The 22,320-nt window shown below is 38.6% G+C and overlaps 1 protein-coding gene across 7 annotated transcripts in view; it reads right to left on the reverse strand.

Moving 5' to 3' along the window:
• Positions 1-16,835, reverse strand: part of CATSPERE (catsper channel auxiliary subunit epsilon) — a 177,148-nt gene extending 160,313 nt beyond the window's left edge. For 2 of the 7 annotated variants that reach the window (XM_063707108.1, XM_055373831.2), the window contains exons 1-3: positions 16,614-16,773; positions 14,147-14,195; positions 244-317 (exon numbers count right to left, since the gene is read on the reverse strand). In XM_063707108.1, the coding sequence (XP_063563178.1) occupies positions 244-317; positions 14,147-14,195; positions 16,614-16,678 (188 nt within the window). In that variant the 5' untranslated portion in view covers positions 16,679-16,773. Of the gene's footprint in view, positions 1-243; positions 318-14,146; positions 14,196-16,613 lie in introns of all 7 variants that reach the window. The other 5 variants (XM_063707105.1, XM_063707103.1, XM_063707110.1 and 2 more) reach the window with 4 other exon arrangements.
• Positions 16,836-22,320: the final 5,485 nt, after the last annotated feature.

The following is a 22,320-nucleotide window of genomic DNA, read 5'->3' on the forward strand; positions in this document are numbered from 1 at the left end:
TAATAAAATTCCCTTACAATTTTTTAAGCCTAAAAATTTCAATTGTATGCTGATAAGAGATATTTTTAAATATTTGAAATATTTTACTTCTATACTATATTCGACCTGATTTTGTCTTGCTTTTCACATCTACTTAATGAAAGAAAATTTATATTAAATCACAGCCTTGAATCTGAATGTTCACATTATATGAATGAATTAAAAAATATACACATATATTGATATTCATGGCATAAATCTTACCTTTTATTTAGCACAAAACAAGTTTCTGGCACACTCCACTCAGTAAATAATGTTCCTTCATACTCTAACTTTATCTAAAAAAGAAAACAAGAGTTCGAACAAAAAATATGATTCAAAATTTTCACCTCAGGGTTCAGTTGTAGGATTCAATTTTCTGGGTCCTAATTATTTAAAGAAAGAATAACTAAAATTCAATTCCCTTTAAATTGTACAAAGTAATGTGACAAAGAAAAGGTAACTTAACCCATCTGGGACACTTAAGCAGTCATTCCAAAAAACTGTAAACTTTTAATTTTATTTACTTCAGCAATAATCCATTGGCCGGGTGCAGTGGCTCATGCCTGTAATCCTAGCACTTTGGGAGGCCGACGCAGGTGGATCACCTGAGGTCAGGAGTTTGAGACCAGCCTGGCCAACATGGTGAAACCCTGTCTCTACTAAAAATACAAAAATTAGCTGGGCGTGGTGGCACACGCCTGTAATCCCTGCTACGCAGGAGAATCGCTTGAACCTGGGAGGCAGAGGTTGCAGTGAGCCGACATCACGTCATTGTACTCCAGCCTGGGAGACGAGCAAAACTCCATTTCAAAAAAAAGAAAAGAAAAGAAATAATCTATTAAGTATCTAAGAAGGGACTGACACTCTGGTAGGTTCTGGGGATTAAAAAAAAAAAGACGAATGAGAAATGATCCTTTGCTTAAAAACAAGTCACTTTTAATTCTGAGATCCTATTATTTACACATTACTGACTATTAACATAACTTTCATCTTTTTCTTATTTCTAAAGCTACTTTTTTCTCTGCCTCTCTATTCTTTCATTTAGAAATTCTTTCCCCTCCTGAAGTATACCAATTCACTTTCTAACATTGTCAGTCTTAGTTTCAACACTGATCCTCTTCTTCAGCCAGAGTTGGAACTCAATTTTACCTTCTAATATTTGTGACACAAAATTATATACACATACATAATATATGAAGATTGCTTTGGTGTTTTAACTCGGAAAATGGAGATTATAACGGGTGGTAAACCGTTTCATAGATTTGATATTATAGGATAGTGTATAAGAAGAAAAAAGAGAAAAATTCATGAGAAGATACAACATAACTTTAAAATATAATAAGCAAAATTTGATAGAACTGCTAGAAGAAATTTCAAAAGCCATAAATATAGTGGCAGATTTTATAATACATTTTTCTCAAACTAAATAAACTTGGGGAGGGGAGGGAAAGGCAGTCAAAGACTTAAAAAATATAATTAGTAAGTTTATGATATATATGTTAAAACTATATACATTCCTAAAGTTTTTTCTTTTTACTTTTCTTTAATAGAGACAGGATCTCACTATGTTGACCAGGCTTGTCTCAAACTCGTGGCCTCAAGCAGTCCTCCTACCTCAGCCTCCCAAAGTGCTGGGATTACAGGCATAAGCCACTGTACCCGGCCCCTAAAATTAAGCAATATAAAATATATACATCTTTTGCAAGCTCACATAGAACAATTACCAAAACTGACCACATTTACAAGGAAAGTTGTAACCAATCTTGAAGAATTACTATCAGATATACAATGCCCTTTGATATTAGTGAAATAAAATTAGAATTTCTCATAAAGTTAGCCAGAAAAAAATCCTAAGATATTTGGAGTCTTTAAAAAAACAAACAAAAAACTATACTTCTAAATGATTCATAAGCAAAAGTCATAAAGTATAAAATGTTTATGAATAAACAGTAAAAGCATTTAATATTATAAAAATTTGTGGTATGGCCGGGCGTGGTGGCTCACGCCTGTAATTCCAGCACTTTGGGAGGCTGAGGCAGGCAGATCACGAGGTCAGGAGATCGAGACCATCCTGGCCAACATGGTGAAGCCCCATCTCTACTAAAAATACAAAAATAAGCTGGGCGTGGTGGTGCACACCTGTAATCCCAGCTACTCGGGAGGCTGAGGCAGGAGAATCGCTTCAGCCAGGGAGTCGGAGATTGCAGTGAGCTGAGATCGCGCCACTGTACTCCAGCCTGGCGATGGAGTGAGACTCCATCTCAAAAAAAAAAAAAATTGTGGCCAGGTGTGGTGGCTCACGCCTGTAATCCCAACACTTTGGGAGGCCAAGGCAGGTAGCTCACTTGAGGCCAGGAGTTTGAGACCAGTCTGGCCAACATAGTGAAACCCTGTCTCTATTAAAAATACAGAAATTGCCCAGGCATGGTGGCACATACCTGTAATCTCAGCTACTCAGGAGGCTGAGGCAGGAGAATCGCTTGAACCCAGGAGGAGGAGGTTGCAGTGAGCCGAGATCATACCACTGCACTCCAGCCTGGGCAACAGAGTGAGACAGAAAAAAAAAAAAAGTCTCTAGATAAGATAATTTGAAAGTGAATAAACTCTGTTTTCAGTGTAAGATGATAATAAAAGGACAACAGAGAAAATCTCCCCAAATAAAAGGAAGGATATAAGAAAGAGAAAAAATAGAAATTTATAAAACAAATGAAAGGGCATTGGGAAGGGGCTTTGGGGATGTAGTTTGAAAAATTTATTTAAATTTCCTAATAAACACAGAAAGAACAATTAGGATAGTCCCCAAAAACACTGGACAACAATCAATAATAAAACTCACTTAAGCCCAGGAGTTCAAGACCAGCCTGGGCAACATAGGGAGACCCCTCTCTATAAAAAATTTAAAAATTAGCTGGGTGTGGTGGCACACACCTGCAGTCCCAGCTACTTGGGAGGCTGAGGTGAGAGGATCGCTTGAGTCCAGGAGTTAAAGGCTGCAGTGAACTGTGACTGCATCACTTCACTCTAGCCTGGATGACAGAGCAAGACCAAGACCCTGTCTCCAAAAAAAAAAAAAAAAAGAAGAAGAAGAAGAAAAAGAAGGGATTAAAAAATGATTAAGTGATTTAAGACTAAGCAACAAATATGAAAGACAGGCGCAGAAAATCCAATATACATATATCCAGAGATCCTGAAGAGGAAAACCAAAATGTTTGGAACAGAGCAATAACTGTAAATATAATCAAAGAACAATATAATCAAATACTTGATAATAAAACAATATAATCAAATATTTGATCAAATATAATCAAAGAACAATTATAGAATATAGTAATATTCTATAATTAAACAATAATACATGAAATTGAAAAATTGGAAGGAACATAGAAGAAGATCATTGAAAATAGAATAAAATCACTGACTAAAAAATATGGGAGAGAATGAAAAAGGAAAGTAGAATAAGATCATTGCCTTGTTGTTAAGCAGTAAGCTGAGTGCGGTGGCTCACGCCTATAATCCCAGCACTTTGGAAGCTGAGGTGGGCAGATCATGAGATCACAAGTTCGAGACCACCCTGGCCAACATGGTAAAAACCCCGTCTCTACTAAAAATACAAAAAAATTAGCCAGGCTTGGTGGTGGGCGCCTGTAATCCCAGCTACTCAGGAGGCTCAGGCAAGAGAATTGCTTGAACCTGGGAGTCGGAGGTTGCAGTGAGCCGAGATCACGCCATTGCACTCCAGTCTGGGTGACAGGGCAGGACTCCATCTCAAAAACAAAAAAAAGCAAAAAAAAGAAAGAAACCAGGCAGTAAAAGAGTAAATAAAAGAGCAGGGCACCAAAGATGTTCGAAAGGTATAAGCAAAAAGGTAACCACTAAAACAAAAATACAAACGTTTCTAAATATAGAAAGATAATTTTTTTAAAGAAAAGGATCCAGCAGAGAAAGAAACAGTAAATATAACACACCTAAGATAAACTAATATGAGAATTGAGACCAAAGATATGTTATATAATTAAATGTGAATGGGCTTAACTCACACAGCAAGACCCAATACATGCTGTTCGAAAGAAATACCAGAAGAAAAAAGTGACCCAGAAAGACTAAAGTAATGAGAGAAGACCTTGGTGACTTTGGGTTTGCCAACAACTTCTTAGATACATCACAAAAAGCACAAATCAAAAAAAAAGGTTGAAAATTGGACTTCATTAAAATTAAAAACTTCTGCTCTGTAAAAGACACTGTTAAGAGAATGAAAAGACAAGCAACAGACTGGGAGAAAATATTTGCAAAGTTACTCATATCTGATAAAAGATTGGTATCCAGAATACACAAAAAAACTCTTAAAACTCAACAACAAGGAAACGAAAACCCATCTTTAAAAATGGGCAAAAGATCTGAACAGGCACCTCATCAAAGATAATATAGAGGTGACAAAGATATGAAAAGACTCTCCACATTGTATGTCATTAGGGAACTGCAAATTAAAGCAACGAGATACCACAACACACCTATTGGAATCGCAAAAATCCAAAACACTAACAACGCCAAATGCTTGTGAAGATGTGGAGCAACAGCACTGTCATTCATTGCTGGTGACAATGTAGAACGGTACAGCCATCTTGGAGGACAGTTTGGCAATTTCTTACAAAACTAAACATACTCCTACCATATATCTAGCAATTGCACTTTTGGTATTTACCCAAATGAGGTCCAAACGAAAACCTGTCCATGAATGTTTGCAGCAGCTTTACCTGTAATTGCCCAAACTGGAAGCAACTGGGATATCTTTCACTAGGTGAATGGAGAAATGGTACATCCAGACAATAAAGTATTACTCAGTGCTAAAATCAAACGAGCTATCAAGCCATGAAAAGGCATGGAGGAAACTTAAATGTGTATTGTTAAGTGAAAGAAGCCAATCTGAAAAGGCTACATACCTTTTGATTCCCACTAAATGACATTCTGGAAAAGGCAAAACTATGGAGACAGTTAAAAGATCAGTGTTGTAAGGGGCTGGGGAGAGGGAGGATTGAAAAGGCAGAGCAGAGAGAATTTTTAGGGCAGTGAAACTATTCGGTGTGATACTATAATGGTAGAAACATGTCATTAAACATTTGTCCATGCTCACAGAATGTACAATACAAAGAGTGAACACTAATGTAAATTACAGATTCTAGTTAATAATGATGTATCAATATTGGCTCATCAATTGTAAGAAATGTAGCACACTAATGCAAGATGTTAGTAATAGGGCAAACTGGGGAGGTTTTATGGGATCTCTCTATACTGTTTGCCCATTTTTCTATGAACCTAAAACTGCTCTAAAAATAAAGTCTGTTAACTCTTAAAAAATTTTTGTAAAAGCCATGGGCAAAGGTATACCAGGAAAATGGTCCTGTCAAAAAAAAAATCAATATAAAAGCAGGAATTGTGACTCTGATATTAGATAAGGTAGAATTCAAGCCAAAATGTATTCAAGATGCAGAACAATGAGAACTCTCCTCTGCTGCTCGTGGGAACGCAAATGGTACACCTACTTCAAACAACAGTCGTGGGCCAGGTGCAGTGGCTCATGCCTGTAATCCCAGCACTTTCAGAGGCCGAGATGGGAGGACTGCTTGAGCTCAGGAGTTTGAGACCAGCCAGGGCAACATAGTAAGACCTTGTCTCTACTAAAAATAAAATAGAATTAGCTGGGTGTGGCGGTGCATGCCTGCAGTCCCAGCTACTCAGGAGGCTGAGGCGGAAGGATCACTTGAGTCCAGGAGTTTGAGGTTGCAGTGAGCCATGATCGTGCCACACACACCACCCTAGGCAACAGAGTAAGAGTCTGTCTCAGAAAAGAAAAGAAAAAGAAGAAAACTGTTGTGTAGTTTCTTATTTGCTGTAAACATATCATTGCCTTATAACACAGTAATCCCATTCCTAGGTATTTAACCAAAATAAAAATATATGTCCTCACATATGTACATGAATGTCCACAGCAGTTTCATCTGAAATAGCTCTAAGTTGGAAATAACCCAAATGGCCATCAACAAGAGAATGGACAAATGGTGGCATAAGAATGCAAATGAATACTCAGCAATAAAAAGGAATGAAGTTCTCATATATGCAACATTATGGATGAATCTGAAAGCACTAAGCCAAGTGAAAGAAAACTGACCCCAAAAGACTATATACAGTATGGTTTCATTTCTATGACTATCTAGAAAATGCAAAACTATAGGATCAGGAAATAGATTCGTGGCTGCCAATGGCTGAGATGGGGAAGGTAAAGCATGACTGCAAAGGGCATGATGAAACTTTTTGGGGTGAGGTAAATGTTGTATATCTTCATTATTACGGTGATAACGCAACTGTATGCATTGCCAAAGGTCATCAAACTATATGCTTAAAAGGAGTAAATTTCATTGTATGTAATTACCTCAATTAATTTGCCTTTTACAAAAGGAACTAAAGAAATATATAATCATAATGTATAAACCTTATCTGGATGTTGATTTACATAAACAAACAGAAAATGACATTTATATGACAACTGGTCATTTGAATACTGACTAGATATTTGATGACATTAAGGAATGATTATTAATTTTTAGGTGCGCTAATTAGTATTACGGTTATGGTTTTTTAAACAACTTTGAGATATAATTCACATCATACAATTCATTCAATTAAAGTGTACAATTCAATGGTTTTTAGTATCTTCATATAGTTCTGCAACTATTATTGTAATCGATTTTAGAACATATTCAACACTCCACAAAAAAACTGCCACACTCCTCGGAGGTTACCATCCCACCCCCATCTCCCAGCCCTAGGCAGGCACTAACTTACTTTCTCTCTCTATACATTTGCCTGTTCTGGACATTTCATGTGAATGAAATCATACAACATGTGGTCCTTTGTGAAAGGTTTCTTGCACTTAGCATAATGTTTTCAAGGCTTTTCTATATTGTAGCACATAAAAGTACTTCATTCATTTTTATTGACAAGTAATGTTCCATTATATAAACATACTACATTTTATTTATCCTTTCATTAGTTGATGAACATTTGCATTGTTTGCACTTGGGGGCTATTATGAATAATGCTTCTGTGAACATTCATGTACTAGCTTTTGTGTGGACATTACATTTTCATTTCTCTTGGACGTAAAACTGGAAGTGCAATCTTCAGAACATATTGGTAACACCATGTTTAACTGTTTGAAGAGCTACCAGGCTGTCTTCTAAAGTGCCTGCACCGTTTGACATTTGACAGCAATATAAGAGTTCCCATTTCTCTACATCCCCACGAACACTTGTTATTATCTGTCTTTTTGATTAGAGACATCTGAGCGGGTGCGAAGTAGTATCTTATTATGGTTTTGATTTCCATTTCCCTGATGGGGATGTGCTTATTGGCCATTTGGATATCTTCTTTGGAGAAATGACAATTCAGATCCTTTGCCCATTTAAAAAACTGGGTTGTATTTTTATTACCAAATTATATCAATAGTAGTTCTTTATATATCTAAAAACAAGTCCATAATAAGATACATGAATCACAAAATTTCTCTCCCATCCTGTGAATTGTCTTCACTTTCTTGATGATGTCCTTAGAAGCACAAAAGACTTTAATTTTGATGATGTCCAATTTATCTACTTTTTCTTTTGTTGCTTGTGCTTGTGAGCAACCATCACCTAATCCAAGGTCATGGATTTTCTCTTATGTTTTCTTCTATAAGTTTTACAGTTTTAGCTCTTACATTTAGGTCTTTGATCCATTCAGAGTTATAATTTTGGGTGTGGTCTGAGGTGGGGTCCACATTCATTTTTTTCTTGTAGGTATCTAGTTGTTTTAGTACCGTTCTTTTTCCATTCAATTCTCTTGGTATCATTATCAAAAATCAACCGACTGTAAATATGAGGTTTTATTTCTGAACTCTCAATTCTATCTCATTGATGTATATTCCTATCCTATGTCAGTACCAAAGTGTCTCAATTACTGCAGCTTTGTAGTAAGCTTAGTATTCAAATGACCAATTGTATAAACGTCAAGAACTGTGAGTCCTTCCACTTTTTCTGTTTCAAGACTGTTTTGTCTATTCTGGTACTCTTGAATTTCCATTTACAATTTCCTATGAATTGCCATAAGAAATTGTTAAGATAATTTATTAGTTCTAATAGTTTTTTGTTAGATTCCTTGGGCTTTCTATATAAAGGATCATGTCATCTGCAAACAGAAATAGTTTATCTTCCCCTTTCCAAAGTGGATGACTTTTAGTTCATTTTCTTGCATTATTGCCCTGGCTCTGGTCATTTTTAAAAAGAGTCTTATCATTTAAAGGTACACACTGAAATATGTATGGATGAAAGGATATGTCTGGGATAGTTTCAAAATAATTCAGAAGGGAAGAAAGTGGGTGATAAAGTCAATGAAACAAGAATGGCCATGAGCTGTAATACTGGAGCTGAGTAATGGATATACAAGGACTTAATCTCCATACTGTTATGTATGTCTAAATTATACTAATTTATATATTTTATGTATATTTAAATGTTTTACTAATAAAAGTTTCAAAGATGTAAGTTCAAAACAGAGAACAAATTCTGTGGAAATTACCAAGCTTACATATAAACCTCCCCAATGATTAACTTAAATGTAGTCAAGTCCCTGCAGAAAGTTCCCACTATGCTTACCAACTTCATGTTTAAGTGACTTGGTATTATTTAAACAGAAAACTGATGCACTATTTCAATTTACACAGAGTAGAGAAGCATTTTTTAGACATGCTTTTCATCAAGAAGAGTCATGGAAAATCTCTGGTCTTCTGTACATTCAATATTTCCTTTCTCTCTCTCTCTGAAACAGGGTCTCATTGTGTCACCCAGGCTGGAGTGCAGTGGCATGATCATAGCTCACTGCAGCCTCTCCCTGCCACGCTCAAGCAATTCTCCCACCTCAGCCGCCCAAGTAGCTGGGACTATAGGCATGCACCACCATGCCCTAATATTTTATTATTATTTGTAGAGACGGGGTCTGGCCATGTTGCCCAGGCTAGTCTCAAACTCCTGGGCTCAAGTGATCCACCTGCCTTGGCCTCCCAAAGTGCTGAGATTACAGGCATAAGCCACAACACTAGGCCCCTTCCTTTCTCTTAATATCACTTTCAAGGAAGCTGCAATATCATTGGTTTTGTAATATTACTCACTTGCCCTTTATCTACCTTTCTTGCTGATAATCAAACTCTAGGGTCCAATTTGCATTTCTAAAATGACATAACTGTTTTGGCGGTCATTTATGAATTAAAGATGGACCATTTCTGCCACCTACATAAAAATAATAATGGAAAATCGAGATTAAAAAGATGATTCTTAAAAAGACCAATAAGGCTGGGTGTGGCGGTTCACGCCTGTAATCCCAGCACTTTGGGAGGCCAAGGTGGGCAGATCATGAGGTCAGGAGATTGAGACCATCCTGGCTAACATGGTGAAACCCTGTCTTTACTAAAAATACAAAAAATTAGCCGGGCGTGGTGGCACACACCTGTAGTCCCAGCTTCTCGGGAGGCCGAGGCAGAAGAATCGCTTGAACCCGGGAGGCAGAGGTTGCAGTGAGCCAAGATCGCGCGCTGCACTCCAGCCTGGGTGACAGAGCAAGACTTTGTCTCAAAGAAAAAAGAAAAAAAAAACTATAAAATGGTCCAATACATGGCAAAACTGTCCAGGAAAGGAAGATAAAGTGCCCAAATAAACTCTATTAGAGACATAAAATAGCTAAAAATAGAGATTGAAATGGTAAGCAAAGATTAGAAAGAAATGAATAGCAATAAATTTGAAAACACAATTGTAAAAGAAAATATATATTACATAGATTCCTCTTGCCTGGTTTGGAATATTATAAAGTTTATACAGAATGTGTTCTTTTCTGTATGGCTACTTTCACACAGTACAGTGAGATTCATCCATATGGTTTTGTGTTGACATGTAGACACAATGTACTTATTTTCATTTGCCATATAGTATCCTACTATGTGAATACACAGAAATGCATTTATCCCTCTATACTACTGATTGACATGCTACTGGGTTGTTTCTGGTTTGGAGTTCTTAGGAATAATGCTGTCATAACCATTCCTACATAGGTCTTCTGGTGCTGGATGTATACCTAGGAGTCAAACTAGTGTGTCACAGGAAACGTATATATTCAACACTATTGGATAATAGCAAACAGGTTTTCAAAGTGGTTATACCAACCTGCATTCCTTCTAGTGGTGTATTAGAGTTCCTATTGCTTTACATTCTTACCACCCCTTGTTATCTTCAGTCTTTTTAATTTTAGGCATTCTGATTGGTTTGTAATTACATCTCCCTGTAATTTTAATTCACACTTCACTAATTTTTCATAAGTTTGCTGGTCATTTGTACATCCTTTTTTGTGAAATATCCCCTTAGGTCTTTTCCTCCTTTCATTTTTATACTTTAGAAAAATTTAAACAATACTGAAATGATGTGCTTCTTAAAGATTTGGTAGAATTCCCATACAAAACCATCTGGGCCTGGTTCAAATTATAAATATTTATTTATTTATAAAGGGAGCACAACACTGATAGAAAACACAAGAGAAATTGTTGAATTATTTAGTAAAAATTAACTAAAGACTCCTGATTCTAATTTACGAGTGATACCACACAGTGCTAGGAACTGATTGTTGTGTATTGTATTCTCAGCCATGATCATTCACTCCTGCGTAACTCTAGGCTATCCCTAGACTGCAGGAGCTGGAAACCAGGAACCCTGAAGGGTTCTGAATGATTGAAAATCAGATGTGGACTGGAACTTGTAAAAAAGAGGAAGCCATTCTTCTTCCTCAGGCAGTGGTACCAAAAGTCCAGGCTTCAAAGATAGGTGGTTTTGGGGAAGGCCTCTGTCCCATCTTTCCATTGAGCACCATCCCTCATTAGGTACTGGGAGAGACTTGTGACATGGGCATCTATTTCCTCCAGGTCCTGATCTCTGGTGGCAACAGCAACTTTTTGACTATTGATAAACCTAAAAATTAGTGGGGGTTTCTAAGACCCTTGCTTTCCTAGCTCTCCCAACAGTTTGGTGAGCACCTAATTTCCTGTAGCAAATAAATTTCTGCTTGAAATATCTAGAGTGGTTACTGCTGTCCTCTGACCCCTGACTGCTACACGCTCCCTTAAAGACAGGGATAATATGACAAGTGTTTAACAAGTTGTACAGCACAGACACTGACAGTTCCAAGCGAATACCAGGCAGCATGCTATCCAAGTGTGTACTGGCTGGATTCTGCCTGCCTTAGACGGCATCTGGAAATATGGAAGAGTATCTCAGGTTACACAATCCCTGAGGATTGTCACTGCTACTTAGTGTTTGGGAACCAGGGAAGCAAGTTGTTCTGCAAAGCAAAGGATAGTTCCATACATTGAAAACTTTTCCTGCTCAAAATTTCAGTGGCATCCCCACTGAGATAACTGCTGTGGAGCAAACTCATGTATGAATATTGATAAAATAATCTTATATAAAATATTAACAATAGTCCCTAAGAGCATATTGAAATACTACATTGGTACCGTGTGGGGTTTTTCCAAAATCCAAGGATGATACAATAAAAGTGAATATATTAATATGATTCACTATGATAACAAGTCTGAGAAAACTCATAAAACTTTTTTCTGTAGACTGTGAAAAGGCATTTCACAATTCACTATAAATATCACTTATAGCGACTATTTTTACCATATTCAATAAATTAGGAACCAATGAATACTTAGTTAATTTAATGAAATGTATCTCTCTCTGCCCAAAAGGGAGCATCTGTTTAATTGGGAGACGTTGGAAGAAATCTACTAAAGTTAGGAAGAAGATAATGAGATCAACTCTGGAGGGCTACATCATTCTTCATGAATTGGAAGATTCAATATCATAATGATACCAGTTACTATGATAACAATGTCAGTTCTCCCCAAGTGCAATCCCAATCAAAATCTCAGCAGATTTTTGCTTGTGAAAACTAACAGCCTTATTCTAAAATTTATATAAAAACGCAAATAGCCAAAGTAGTCTTGTGGAAGAACAAACTGGATGTTCACAGGACCAGATCCGAAGACTCATTAGAAAGCTACAGCAGTTAAGAGAGTGTAGAATTGGCCGGGCGCGGTGGCTCACGCCTGTAATCCCAGCACTTTGGGAGGCCGAGGCGGGCGGATCACGAGGTCAGGAGATCGAGACCATCCTGGCTAACACGGTGAAACCCCGTCTCTACTAAAAATACAAAAAAAAAATTAGCCGGGCGTGGTAGTGGGCGCCTGTAGTCCCAGCTACTCGGGAGGCTGAGGCAGGAGAATGGCGTGAACCCGGGAGGTGGAACTTGCAGTGAGCCGAGATCGCGCCACTGCACTCCAGCCTGGGCGACAAAGCAAGACTCCGTCTCAAAAAAAAAAAAGAGAGTGTAGAATTGGCACCAGGACAAATAAGAAAGTTCACAAACGACTCATCTACATATGGAACAAAGGTGACATGAGAAAGGTAATAGGGGAACAGTGAGTTGTTTAATAGATTCTGGTTCATTATGTGAAAAAAGTAATGTGAATGCCTATTGTACTATATACAAGGCAGACTCTAGATGGATTTATGACCTATATTTTAAAGGTAAAAATATAAGAAATATAAACTAAAATTATAAAAACATTTCAGTTCAGGGTAAGCAAATATTTTTATTAAATAAGAGCCCTGGACAGGCGCGGTGGCTCAGGCCTGTAATCCCAGCACTCTGGGAGGCTGAGGCTGGTGGATCACGAGGTCAGGAGTTCAAGACCAGCCTGGCCAATATGGTGAAATCCCATCTCTACTACAAGTACAAAAATTAGCCGGGCATGGTAGTGTGCACCTGTAGTCCTAGCTACTCAGGAGGCTGAGGCAGAAGAATCGCTTGAACCCGGGAGGCAGAGGTTGCAGTGAGCCAAGATTGCACCACTGCACTCCAGCCTGGGTGACAGAGTGAGACTCTGTCTCCAAAAAAAAAAAAAAAAAAGGAGCCTCCAAAAGTTTAAATCATAAGGCAAAGGAGGGGAGAGATTTGGCTCATCAAAATTCAGCTTTTTTTTTTTTTTTTTCAGTAAAGTATCCATGAACAAAGTTAACAGAAACTTGAGATAACTGAATCTTTGAAACCAACATTTGATTAATTTTTACAATGCAATGTAGATAGCACTGTGTTAATGAGTAAGAAAAAGGCAGAAAATTAAATGAAAAATAGGCAAAGGGTATGAACAGGTAATAGAAGGAGAAGCCTACATAATATGCGAAGAGATGCTCAAAATCACTAGTCATCAAAGAAACTGAAAATAACAACAGCAATAGCTATCACTGGATAATAATGAGATTGGTAAAATAATAGGAAATTTAATAACACCAAATTTTGGTGAAGATGTACATTGAGTGAGAATATAAATTGTAACTGCCGTTCGGGAAACAATCTTGTGGAACTTTGTTAAATTAAGCGTATTTCCCATGGCCAGGCAACTCTATTTGGCTACATATAGCAGGAAAATGATTGCACAGATACACAGATACATAAAAGGACTTCTAGAGGACACTCATTCCAGTATTGTTTGTGATGGTAGGAAGCTATACGTCCAGCAATAGGGGTATATAAAATATAATTGATTTACACCAGTAATTAGGCAGATAAGAAGAAATGAAGTAGAAAGTGTTGACTAAGAAAAGTAATATAGAGAATGAGGTCTATAGTTTGGGTGACCATACATCCTGATTTGTCTAGACAGTTCTAATTTATACCTGCTGTATAATTATTAATAGCACTCCCATTCTCACGGGTTTAGGCAATATACTGAATGGTTATCCTACCTATATAATAACATCACATTGTGAACAGTGAATCACGAAAACACTCAAAACAACACTATTTTTGCTACATGCAAATTCAAGGACATGGATTAAGGAGGGGACCTATGTTAGGGTAATACACCGGATGAAAGAAACGAAACAGAAGAGTGACAATGACTGTAAAACTCAATATGATTAACTCTGCTCTCTGCTCTAAAGTTCAAAAAATTTAATATTTAACTATAGTTTATTAAAAATTCAACACTTACAGTACTTCTGGTACTAAAAATGCGATAGTTTGGGCTGTTAGTGGAATATCTGTGGAGGAAGAGGCCAAGTATAAATATTAAAACTAATTTATTCTTCAAATATGAGGATTCTCTACATGTTCAGGACATAGCTGGGCTGCCAGGAGCGTCACCTTTCTGCCTCATTCCCTTCCTTGACAGCAACTCAGGGCTAAAATTGGGGCTATCAGTGATCTCTACCCACATCTCTAGATGTGTTAGGGTTTGCTCAGTATCTAAAGACAATAAAATAAGATGAGAAGTTAATACTCTTTACCTGGTTTTTTTTTTTTTTTTGTAAGATGAAAACTCTTGAAGAACACTGGCTCTAACTCCTTCACTTATAAAGAGTTAAAATAAGAATAATAAAGATTGGAGTTTTAAAAACGCAGTATTTCTCTTTTTTTTTTGTTTTTGAGACAGGGTCTTGCTCTGGAGTACAGTGCAGTGATCTTGGCTTACTGCAGCCTTGACCTCCCAGGCTCAAGTGATCCTCTCGCCTCAGCCTCCCGCATAGCTGGGACTACAGGCGCATGCCACCACGCCCAGCTAATTTTTGTATTTTTTAGTAAAGACAGGGTTTTGCCATGTTGCCGCAATGGAGGGTTCTTAATTCCCGTCTATCTGATTCATCTAACAGAGCACTGTCCAGTATAATACAAGCCACCTCCTATTAATTATAAATGTTCAAGTAGCTACTTTAAAAGCACAAGAAGAAATGGGTGAAATTAATTTTAATAATTTTTAGCTTTTAATTAAAACTAAACAAATTAAACTTAAAATTGTTAATTTTAAGTTTTATTCAACATGTAATCAGTATAAAATAATTATTACTGAGATATTTTACATTCTTTTTTCAGACTAAGTCTTTGAAATCTGGTGTGTACATTACACTTACACCACATCTCAATTTGGGCTATATTTCAAATACTCAAAAGGCACATGTAGCTGCTGACTACCATAAATCACCACCCTACAATTCCTTCGCCTTCCATTTGCTTCAAGAATCTATTCCATGTCTACATTGCATACCTAATTGCAACTGGAATTGCTCCATCCCTAAAGCTTTAAATCGGAGGTCTTTTTTCTGTATGTAGAGGAAGAGTTGCTAGGATATCATTATGCAATTCCCTTATCAGAATTATACAAGCCTTAATAGCACTCTGAATTCTTATGTTTAACGGAAATCAGTCACCTTTATAATGAAACACAATTTCTGTATATACAGATCGAATTTAAAAAAAGGTCATGTATTTTACATATACCTATAAATAAAAATGAAATCTATTGTCATCAAAGGCTTGTTTTGAAGTGTGAACCACCTCACACTTCTTATGAATCTAAGCTCCCTTTCAATACAGACAGAAAAATACAAGTGGCAAATTTTGTACTTTAATTTACAAAGTTAAATTATGTAATTTAATAAGATCTGGTAGTGAAAGGATGAAATGACCTTTCCTGGCAGGGCTTTTCTCCTCACCTGCTCCCTCAACAGCTTCTCACTCCTACTGGGGCTAAGGATAGCTAGGGAGAGAACAGTAGCTCAAAGAGTCATGTTTAATTTATTAATTTAGTCCCAGATAACAATGATAATACCTTTTCATCCTTGCTTTATTAATTATGCCTAATATTTAATGTATTCTTGTTGGAAACAGATCTAAGAGGCCCATAGGTGTGTGGGCTGTGCAGATGGACATGTGCTATTTTTTAATGAAAAGGGCACTGTTATATCTCACTCTTGGACCACAATGATCCTCTCCTCTGGCAAAAGAAGGCTGCACAAGGTGAGAGGAATGTAAGAATTCACAGGGGCCGGGGCGCGATAGCTCATGGCTCAGAGCTCATAGTCTGTAATTACAGCACTTTGGGAGGCCCCGGCAGGAGGATCACTTAAGGCCAGGAGTTCGAGACCAGCCTGGGCAATATTGTGAGACCCTGTCTCTACCAATTTTTTTTTTTTAATTTAGCCAAGCGTGGTGGCGCGTGCCTATTGTCACAGCTATTTAGGAGGCCGAGGTGCGAGGAGCGCTTGGGCCCAGGAGTTTCAGGCTTCAGGGAGCTATGATGGCGCCACTGCATTGCAGCCTGGGCAACGGAGCAAGAGGCCGTCTCTAAAACAAACAGACAACCCCCGCCCTAAACAAACAAAAAAGTAAGATTTCATTGGGGCTCAGATGTTCTGAGGACAGCAGCATGAAGGTACTGCGACCTTACTGCAGGAGCTGGAGCAGGGTAGCAAAGTGCTAGCTGCGTCCCCTCTCGCTCATGGAAAACTCTCGGGTGGGAGCGGTGGGACACTGGGGCTGGTGCTGGGGAGCCAGGAGACGAGGCAGTGGTCGGCCAGGGCGAGCGGTCCCGGGGCGCATGGGGTGGAGAGCAGGACCCTCCCGCCTGCCCCGCCGGGGGTAATCCCCGCCTAGTCGCTCGCCTGCGACTGGCGTCTCTCTACCTCCAAAGGGCGGAGCCACAGCAGCTCAGCCACAACAGCAGCACGGCCACTTCCCGGGCTGACATGGCGCCTGCTCCGCCTCCGCCCAACCGCCTCGGCCACTCCCGTCCGGGCCTCGCGCATTCCCGTGGGACGTCGGCCCGGCGGGCAGCTGCAGGCGCTTGGGTCCCGGCGCCTCTGGACAGGGCGGGCCGGGCCTGAAGACCAGCGAGGGAGAAGTGTGCGCGTGCGCGTCGCTACCTGGGCTCCCTAGAGGCCTGAAAGGTAGCCGGAGTGCGAACCTGCACACCAGAGTTTAGGAAAGGCAGAACCAGGCTTTCCAGCAGTGAGATAGCAAAAACACTTCGAAAAATCTGAGTTGCCAATTAAAAGAAAAAAAGAAAGAAGGAAGGAAGGAAGGAAAGAAAAAGAAAAATCCAATTTGCCAGAAAGAATGTGAAACTTTTAAGGTAGTGTGTCTTTTAGCCCAAAACTTCATGTGACTGCGTATAGACACTGCAATAGCAAATACATATCTGGCAATGCTTTCCAGGGAGCAGGCACGCCATAAGTGATTTTTGTTGTTGTTTGTTTTTGAGAGAGTCACACTCTGTCCCCCAGGCTGGAGTGCAGTGGCGCGATCTGGCTCGGCTCACTGCAACCTCCGCCTCCCGCGTTCAAGCGATTCTCCTGCTTCAGCCTCCAGAGTAGCTGGGATTACAGGCGTGCGCCACAAGGCCCTGCTAATTTTTGTATTTTGAGTAGAGACGGGGTTTCACCATGTTGCCCAGGCTGGTCTCCAACTCCTGGCCTCAAGTGATCCACCCGCCTCAGCCTCCCAAAGTGCTGGGATTACAGGCGTGAGCCACCAGACCTGGCCAGGCACAGCATAAATGATTTTTATTTAATTAATTAATTTATTTATTGCAGGAGACTGGAGTTTTATTATTACTCAAATCAGTCTCCCTAAGCAACTGGGGAGCACAGTTTTTAAGGATAACTTGGTGGGTTGGCGGAAGCCAGTGAGCCAGGAGTGCTGACTGTGGTCAGGGATGAAATCATAGGGAGTAGAAGCTGTCTTCTTGTGCTGAGTCACTTCCTGGGTGGGGCCACAAGATCAGATGAGCCAGTTTACTGATCTGGGTGGTGCCAGCTGATCCATCAAGTGCAGGGTCTGCAAAATATCTCGAGCACCGATCTTAGGAGCGGTTTAGGGCGAATCCGAATCTTGTATCCTCCAGCTGCATGACTCCTAAACCTGATTTCAAATCTTGTGGTTAATGTTAGTCCTACAAAGGCAATCTAGTCTCCAGGCAAGAAGGAGGTCTGCTTTGGGAAAGGGTTGTTACCGTCTTTGTGTAAACTATAAACTAAGTTTCTCCCACAGTTAGTTCAGCTTATGCCCAGGAATGAACAAGGACAGCTTTGAGGTTAGAAGCAAGATGCAGTCCGTTCAGTTAGATGTCTTTCACTGTCTCAATCTTAATTTTGCAAAGATGGTTTCAATCCTTCCCTTTGGGTAGGCTATGAAGATGGGAAAAGGCCGTTGATAGCTCTGGCTTCTTCCTGCTGACAGGGGACGTAATGGGAATGGGAGTGAACCCCAAGGTGAGAAGAGTGGAATTGCTTTGCAACTGTCTGAGCGACTCATGCAGGCCTGGTTGAGTTTCCAAGACTTGCATGGCAAACACATTAGTACTCTCATCTATAGTTTTACTACAGTGTTTAAGTGAACAGCCTGCTATAAGGTAAATAATGAGTCCTAGGATGAGGAGTACAATTCCCAATTTTAAAAGTAAAGATTTGAAAGCATTAGTCTGGGGACTTCTAACCCAGAAATAATTTAGTGTGTAGTATAAACTGCACAAGAAAACCTCAAGACCAGCTAACAACTGTATACTATAATTTTTCTTCTGAAGCATAATTTTTCTCTCTCCAGTCCCCATTTTTATTCAAAACAAACCATGATAGAACTGATTTGTTTACAAAATAAACTTTAGTCTTACTGTACTTGGCCTGATTATTTGCATAAAGTGCAGCAAGAATAATTATTTTTCACTTAGGCTTTTTTCATTGGCTCTGATAGAACTCTGTTCCATGAAGGATCTCAGCTAAGACTTTTTAAAAGCCAAGCCCAGGCTGGGCGCAGTGGCTCATGCCTGTAATCCAGCACTCTGGGAGACTGAAGTGGGTGGATCACGAGGTCAGGAGATCAAGCCTGTCCTGGCCAACAAGGTGAAACCCCATCTTTACTAAAAATACAAAAATTAGCTGGGCATGGTGATGCATGCCTGTAATCCCAGCTACTCAGGAGGCTGAGGCAGGAGAATTGTTTGAACCTGGGAGGCGGAGGTTGCAGTGAGCCGAGACTGAGCCACCGAACTCCAGCCTGGCGACAGAATTAGACTCTGTCTCAAAAAAAAAGAAAAAAAAAAAAAAAGCTGAGCCCAGCCTCAAATACCTATGAGTTGGTATTTGAAAATTCCTTTCCTCTTGAAGTCCCAAGATAACTTGGAGTTCCTGGGCCTGTTAAAAAGTGACATTCTTTACTTACCACAGGTCAGGAACCTTGCACAGGGACTCTGTGTGGACAAGGTGTGAGGCCAGATTCCCCAATGGGCTTTAATTGGCTCTATAAGTCAACTTTGATTCTTTAAAGGAAGCATGCCATTCCAGTCAAAGCCTTGGTAAAATAACCAATTTCTCCAATTGTGTTCTGTTACAAAAGAAAACAGATTCTTACTGCACTTATGCAATTAACTATACTGCCATAAATTGAGAATATTCACAAATAGTTTCCAAATTCTGGAGAAATCAGGTAGAGAGGAACAAATATGCTCTAAATTTTGTTCACAGGAGTATATTTTACTCACTTGTTAGAAGTTGCAAATAGCTCTAAAGAAGTAAGTTCTCTCGACTCTGAAAACAAAAGGTTTAGCAATGTTTAACACATTAGCTCTCCTGAGAGTCCTATAAGTTTGGTTTTTTCCTCCATTCCAATAGCACAATTTTAAAACTTATCTGAGACCTGCACTCAGAGTCCTATATCTGACATATAAACTGCCTTTTGAAAAGGACCAAAGCAAGACAAAATGTCTGTGGATGGCAAAAGCCTACACCCACTATTAAAGCTACAATTGACTAGGAATTTTGGTTACTTCTGTGGCATACAACAATTTTACATAACCATTATAATAATTAATAATGTACACTAAATTATAACATGATAGAAATTTCCCATAATTTTGGAACACATACCAATAACATATTTATACAAATACAGTCCCAAAGAAAACCAAACGCCATTCCCTCTTCTATTTGAAAGGTTTTTTCTATTCTAATGTCACAGTCTCCCAGAGTTATTAATCAGAAACCTGCATTTAAGAGCACCTGTTAAATTTTCTAGCTGATTGTAAAATCATCTTTTAAAGAGGACCAAAGTGAGACAACAGTTGTCTGTGGATGACAAAAACATTTTAGGGCAGCCACTGTTAAAGGCACAATTGACAAAGACATTTACCTCTGTGGCACACAGTCATTTAATATAATAATTATAATTATTACTGATAACATATCCTAAGTCATATTAGAATTATAGCAGTTTTACATAATTTTGGAACATATACCAATAAGACATTTACACAAATATAGACCAAAGAAAGCTGAACACCATTTTATATTTGACAATGCTTCCTGTATGATTTTAGTACCAAATAAGCCAAATGTCATTTTTGGACTTTAGTGGACTTAATATCTAAAATACTAAGTTAGAAAGAGACATAATTTATAATTTGATTTTGGAAAGTCTGTCAAATATCAAAGGTTTAAAACACTGGATATCACAAAATAGAATCCCAGGTCACCATAAGTCATTCATTTGGCCAAAATGATAACTCCAAAACAATTTAAAGAAAAAGAAAAACCTTTACTGTGATACAGATGACTTACCTTTCCAAAGAAGATCCAATGAAGATAGCATGAGGCCAACTGAATCTGTCTCTTCTCTCTCTCCTCCTTTTTTTTCCCCTGCCATTTATCCAAAGGAAAAAACAAAACCCTTTCATTATCTTTTAACATTACATAAAAATCATCTTCAAAAGAGAAAACCAAATTTCATGTGCATCTTTAATGTTAAAGCTAGTTTTTTAAATAAAGTTTTGTATATCCAGTTTTAATTACTTTGACCATAAGGTAAGATTTTCATAAACTTTATAGAACCCTTTACAATTTTCCATCAAACAGCAGATCAGTTTTCTAAGAAAACCCTGTTATTTGGACACAGGGGCCCAGATTCTGGTCCCACATCAGTATGATTTTAATGTTTTAACCTACAGAAAAAAGCTAAATAATTTCTTTCAGCTCTTAGCCAACTGGTTTATACCCACAGAATTTTTTTTAGATTCACGCTTTACAAACCTTTTTCACTTTGCTTAAACCTTCAGTTTTGTTCCGTTACTGTTTTAGGGTAAGACAATCTTTAAAACCCTCTGAATTAGACAAAATTACATTCCCCTTAACAAAAGCCATATCCCTATGCCTTCTTACAATCTTTTACCAAAAAACACCTTCCTTACACACCTTGTATGTAAAACTGTTTCTCCAGTAATCTGAATTTCATGTTACAGTGTTAATTCTTAGCAACTTTCATTTTAGTGAAAAACCGGATAAGTAAGTGAGTTAATACTAAGGGTGGAGCCTAGGACACCAGACAGAAGTGAAGATAAGGCCTGACTGTTTTCAGCATAACTAGGGGCATGGCTGTCCACGTGTCCCCAGGCCTTATCTATAACCTAATGCTCCAAAGTAGGTAAATCAAATGATTTTCAAAAGTCAAAGGAACAGTTTGACTTTAAAGCTTTTAGCAAATCTGATATCTGATCTTAATTTAGACCAAATGTCTATATTTTCATGACATTTTATTTTACCAATAATCTTTAAAACTGTCTTTATTTCCAAAAGATTACTAAAGTCATGTGAATAAAAAGGCATTAAAATTTCTATTTTTCTGACAAAATATGTGATGTAAGCGCTCATTTTTCTAAGGCAATTAATCAGAGCTCTTTTATGTATAAACATCACACACCAGAGAGAAGATTCAGCACCTGTAAGATTTTTCGTTTGCCAGTTTCTTAATTGGATTACTGGCTTCAGGGTGGAGCCCCTGGAGGAACAGGGCTAGGAAAGCTTGTGTTTCTAGGGCCAAATAAGCAGCTGAAGGCAAAGACGGATTCTTAAAATTAAGGGTGCCGCTTTACACTGGATCCTGGATCCCAAGAGGAGGGAAATACTTCGAGAGAAGACAGTGCAGTGCTTTTACCAACTGTGCATTTCACTGCAACGCAACCCAAAGCCAATCAGTCCATTTGTAATTAGACCATCCTCCATGGGATTCTCATCTCTCTGTTGGGGGGCGGGGGGGTGTTTCCATATCTTCCAGGTGGCCAAAGCATGCTTCTCTGATCCAAGTGTGCGAAGAGCCAAGTATGCCTCCATAACTACTATTAGCCAACCCCTAAAGTATATTTCCTACCTAGTTGTTAATACACCAAAGCTCTCTCAGAATGAGAAGTCTTTCTGATGCCCCTAAAACTCAAAACCGTCAGATAACACAATGCAAAACAGAATAGAGCCTTGGATTTTGAGAGGGATCTGTCTGCTTTTAATTCTTGGGGTTTCATGAGGAAAACAGAGCTTTTTTCCAAAACGGGGTCTGTGGTGCCTCCTGTTT

Source organism: Gorilla gorilla, chromosome 1 (assembly GCF_029281585.2).
Source record: "Gorilla gorilla gorilla isolate KB3781 chromosome 1, NHGRI_mGorGor1-v2.1_pri, whole genome shotgun sequence".
NCBI classification, from domain to species: Eukaryota; Metazoa; Chordata; class Mammalia; order Primates; family Hominidae; genus Gorilla; species Gorilla gorilla.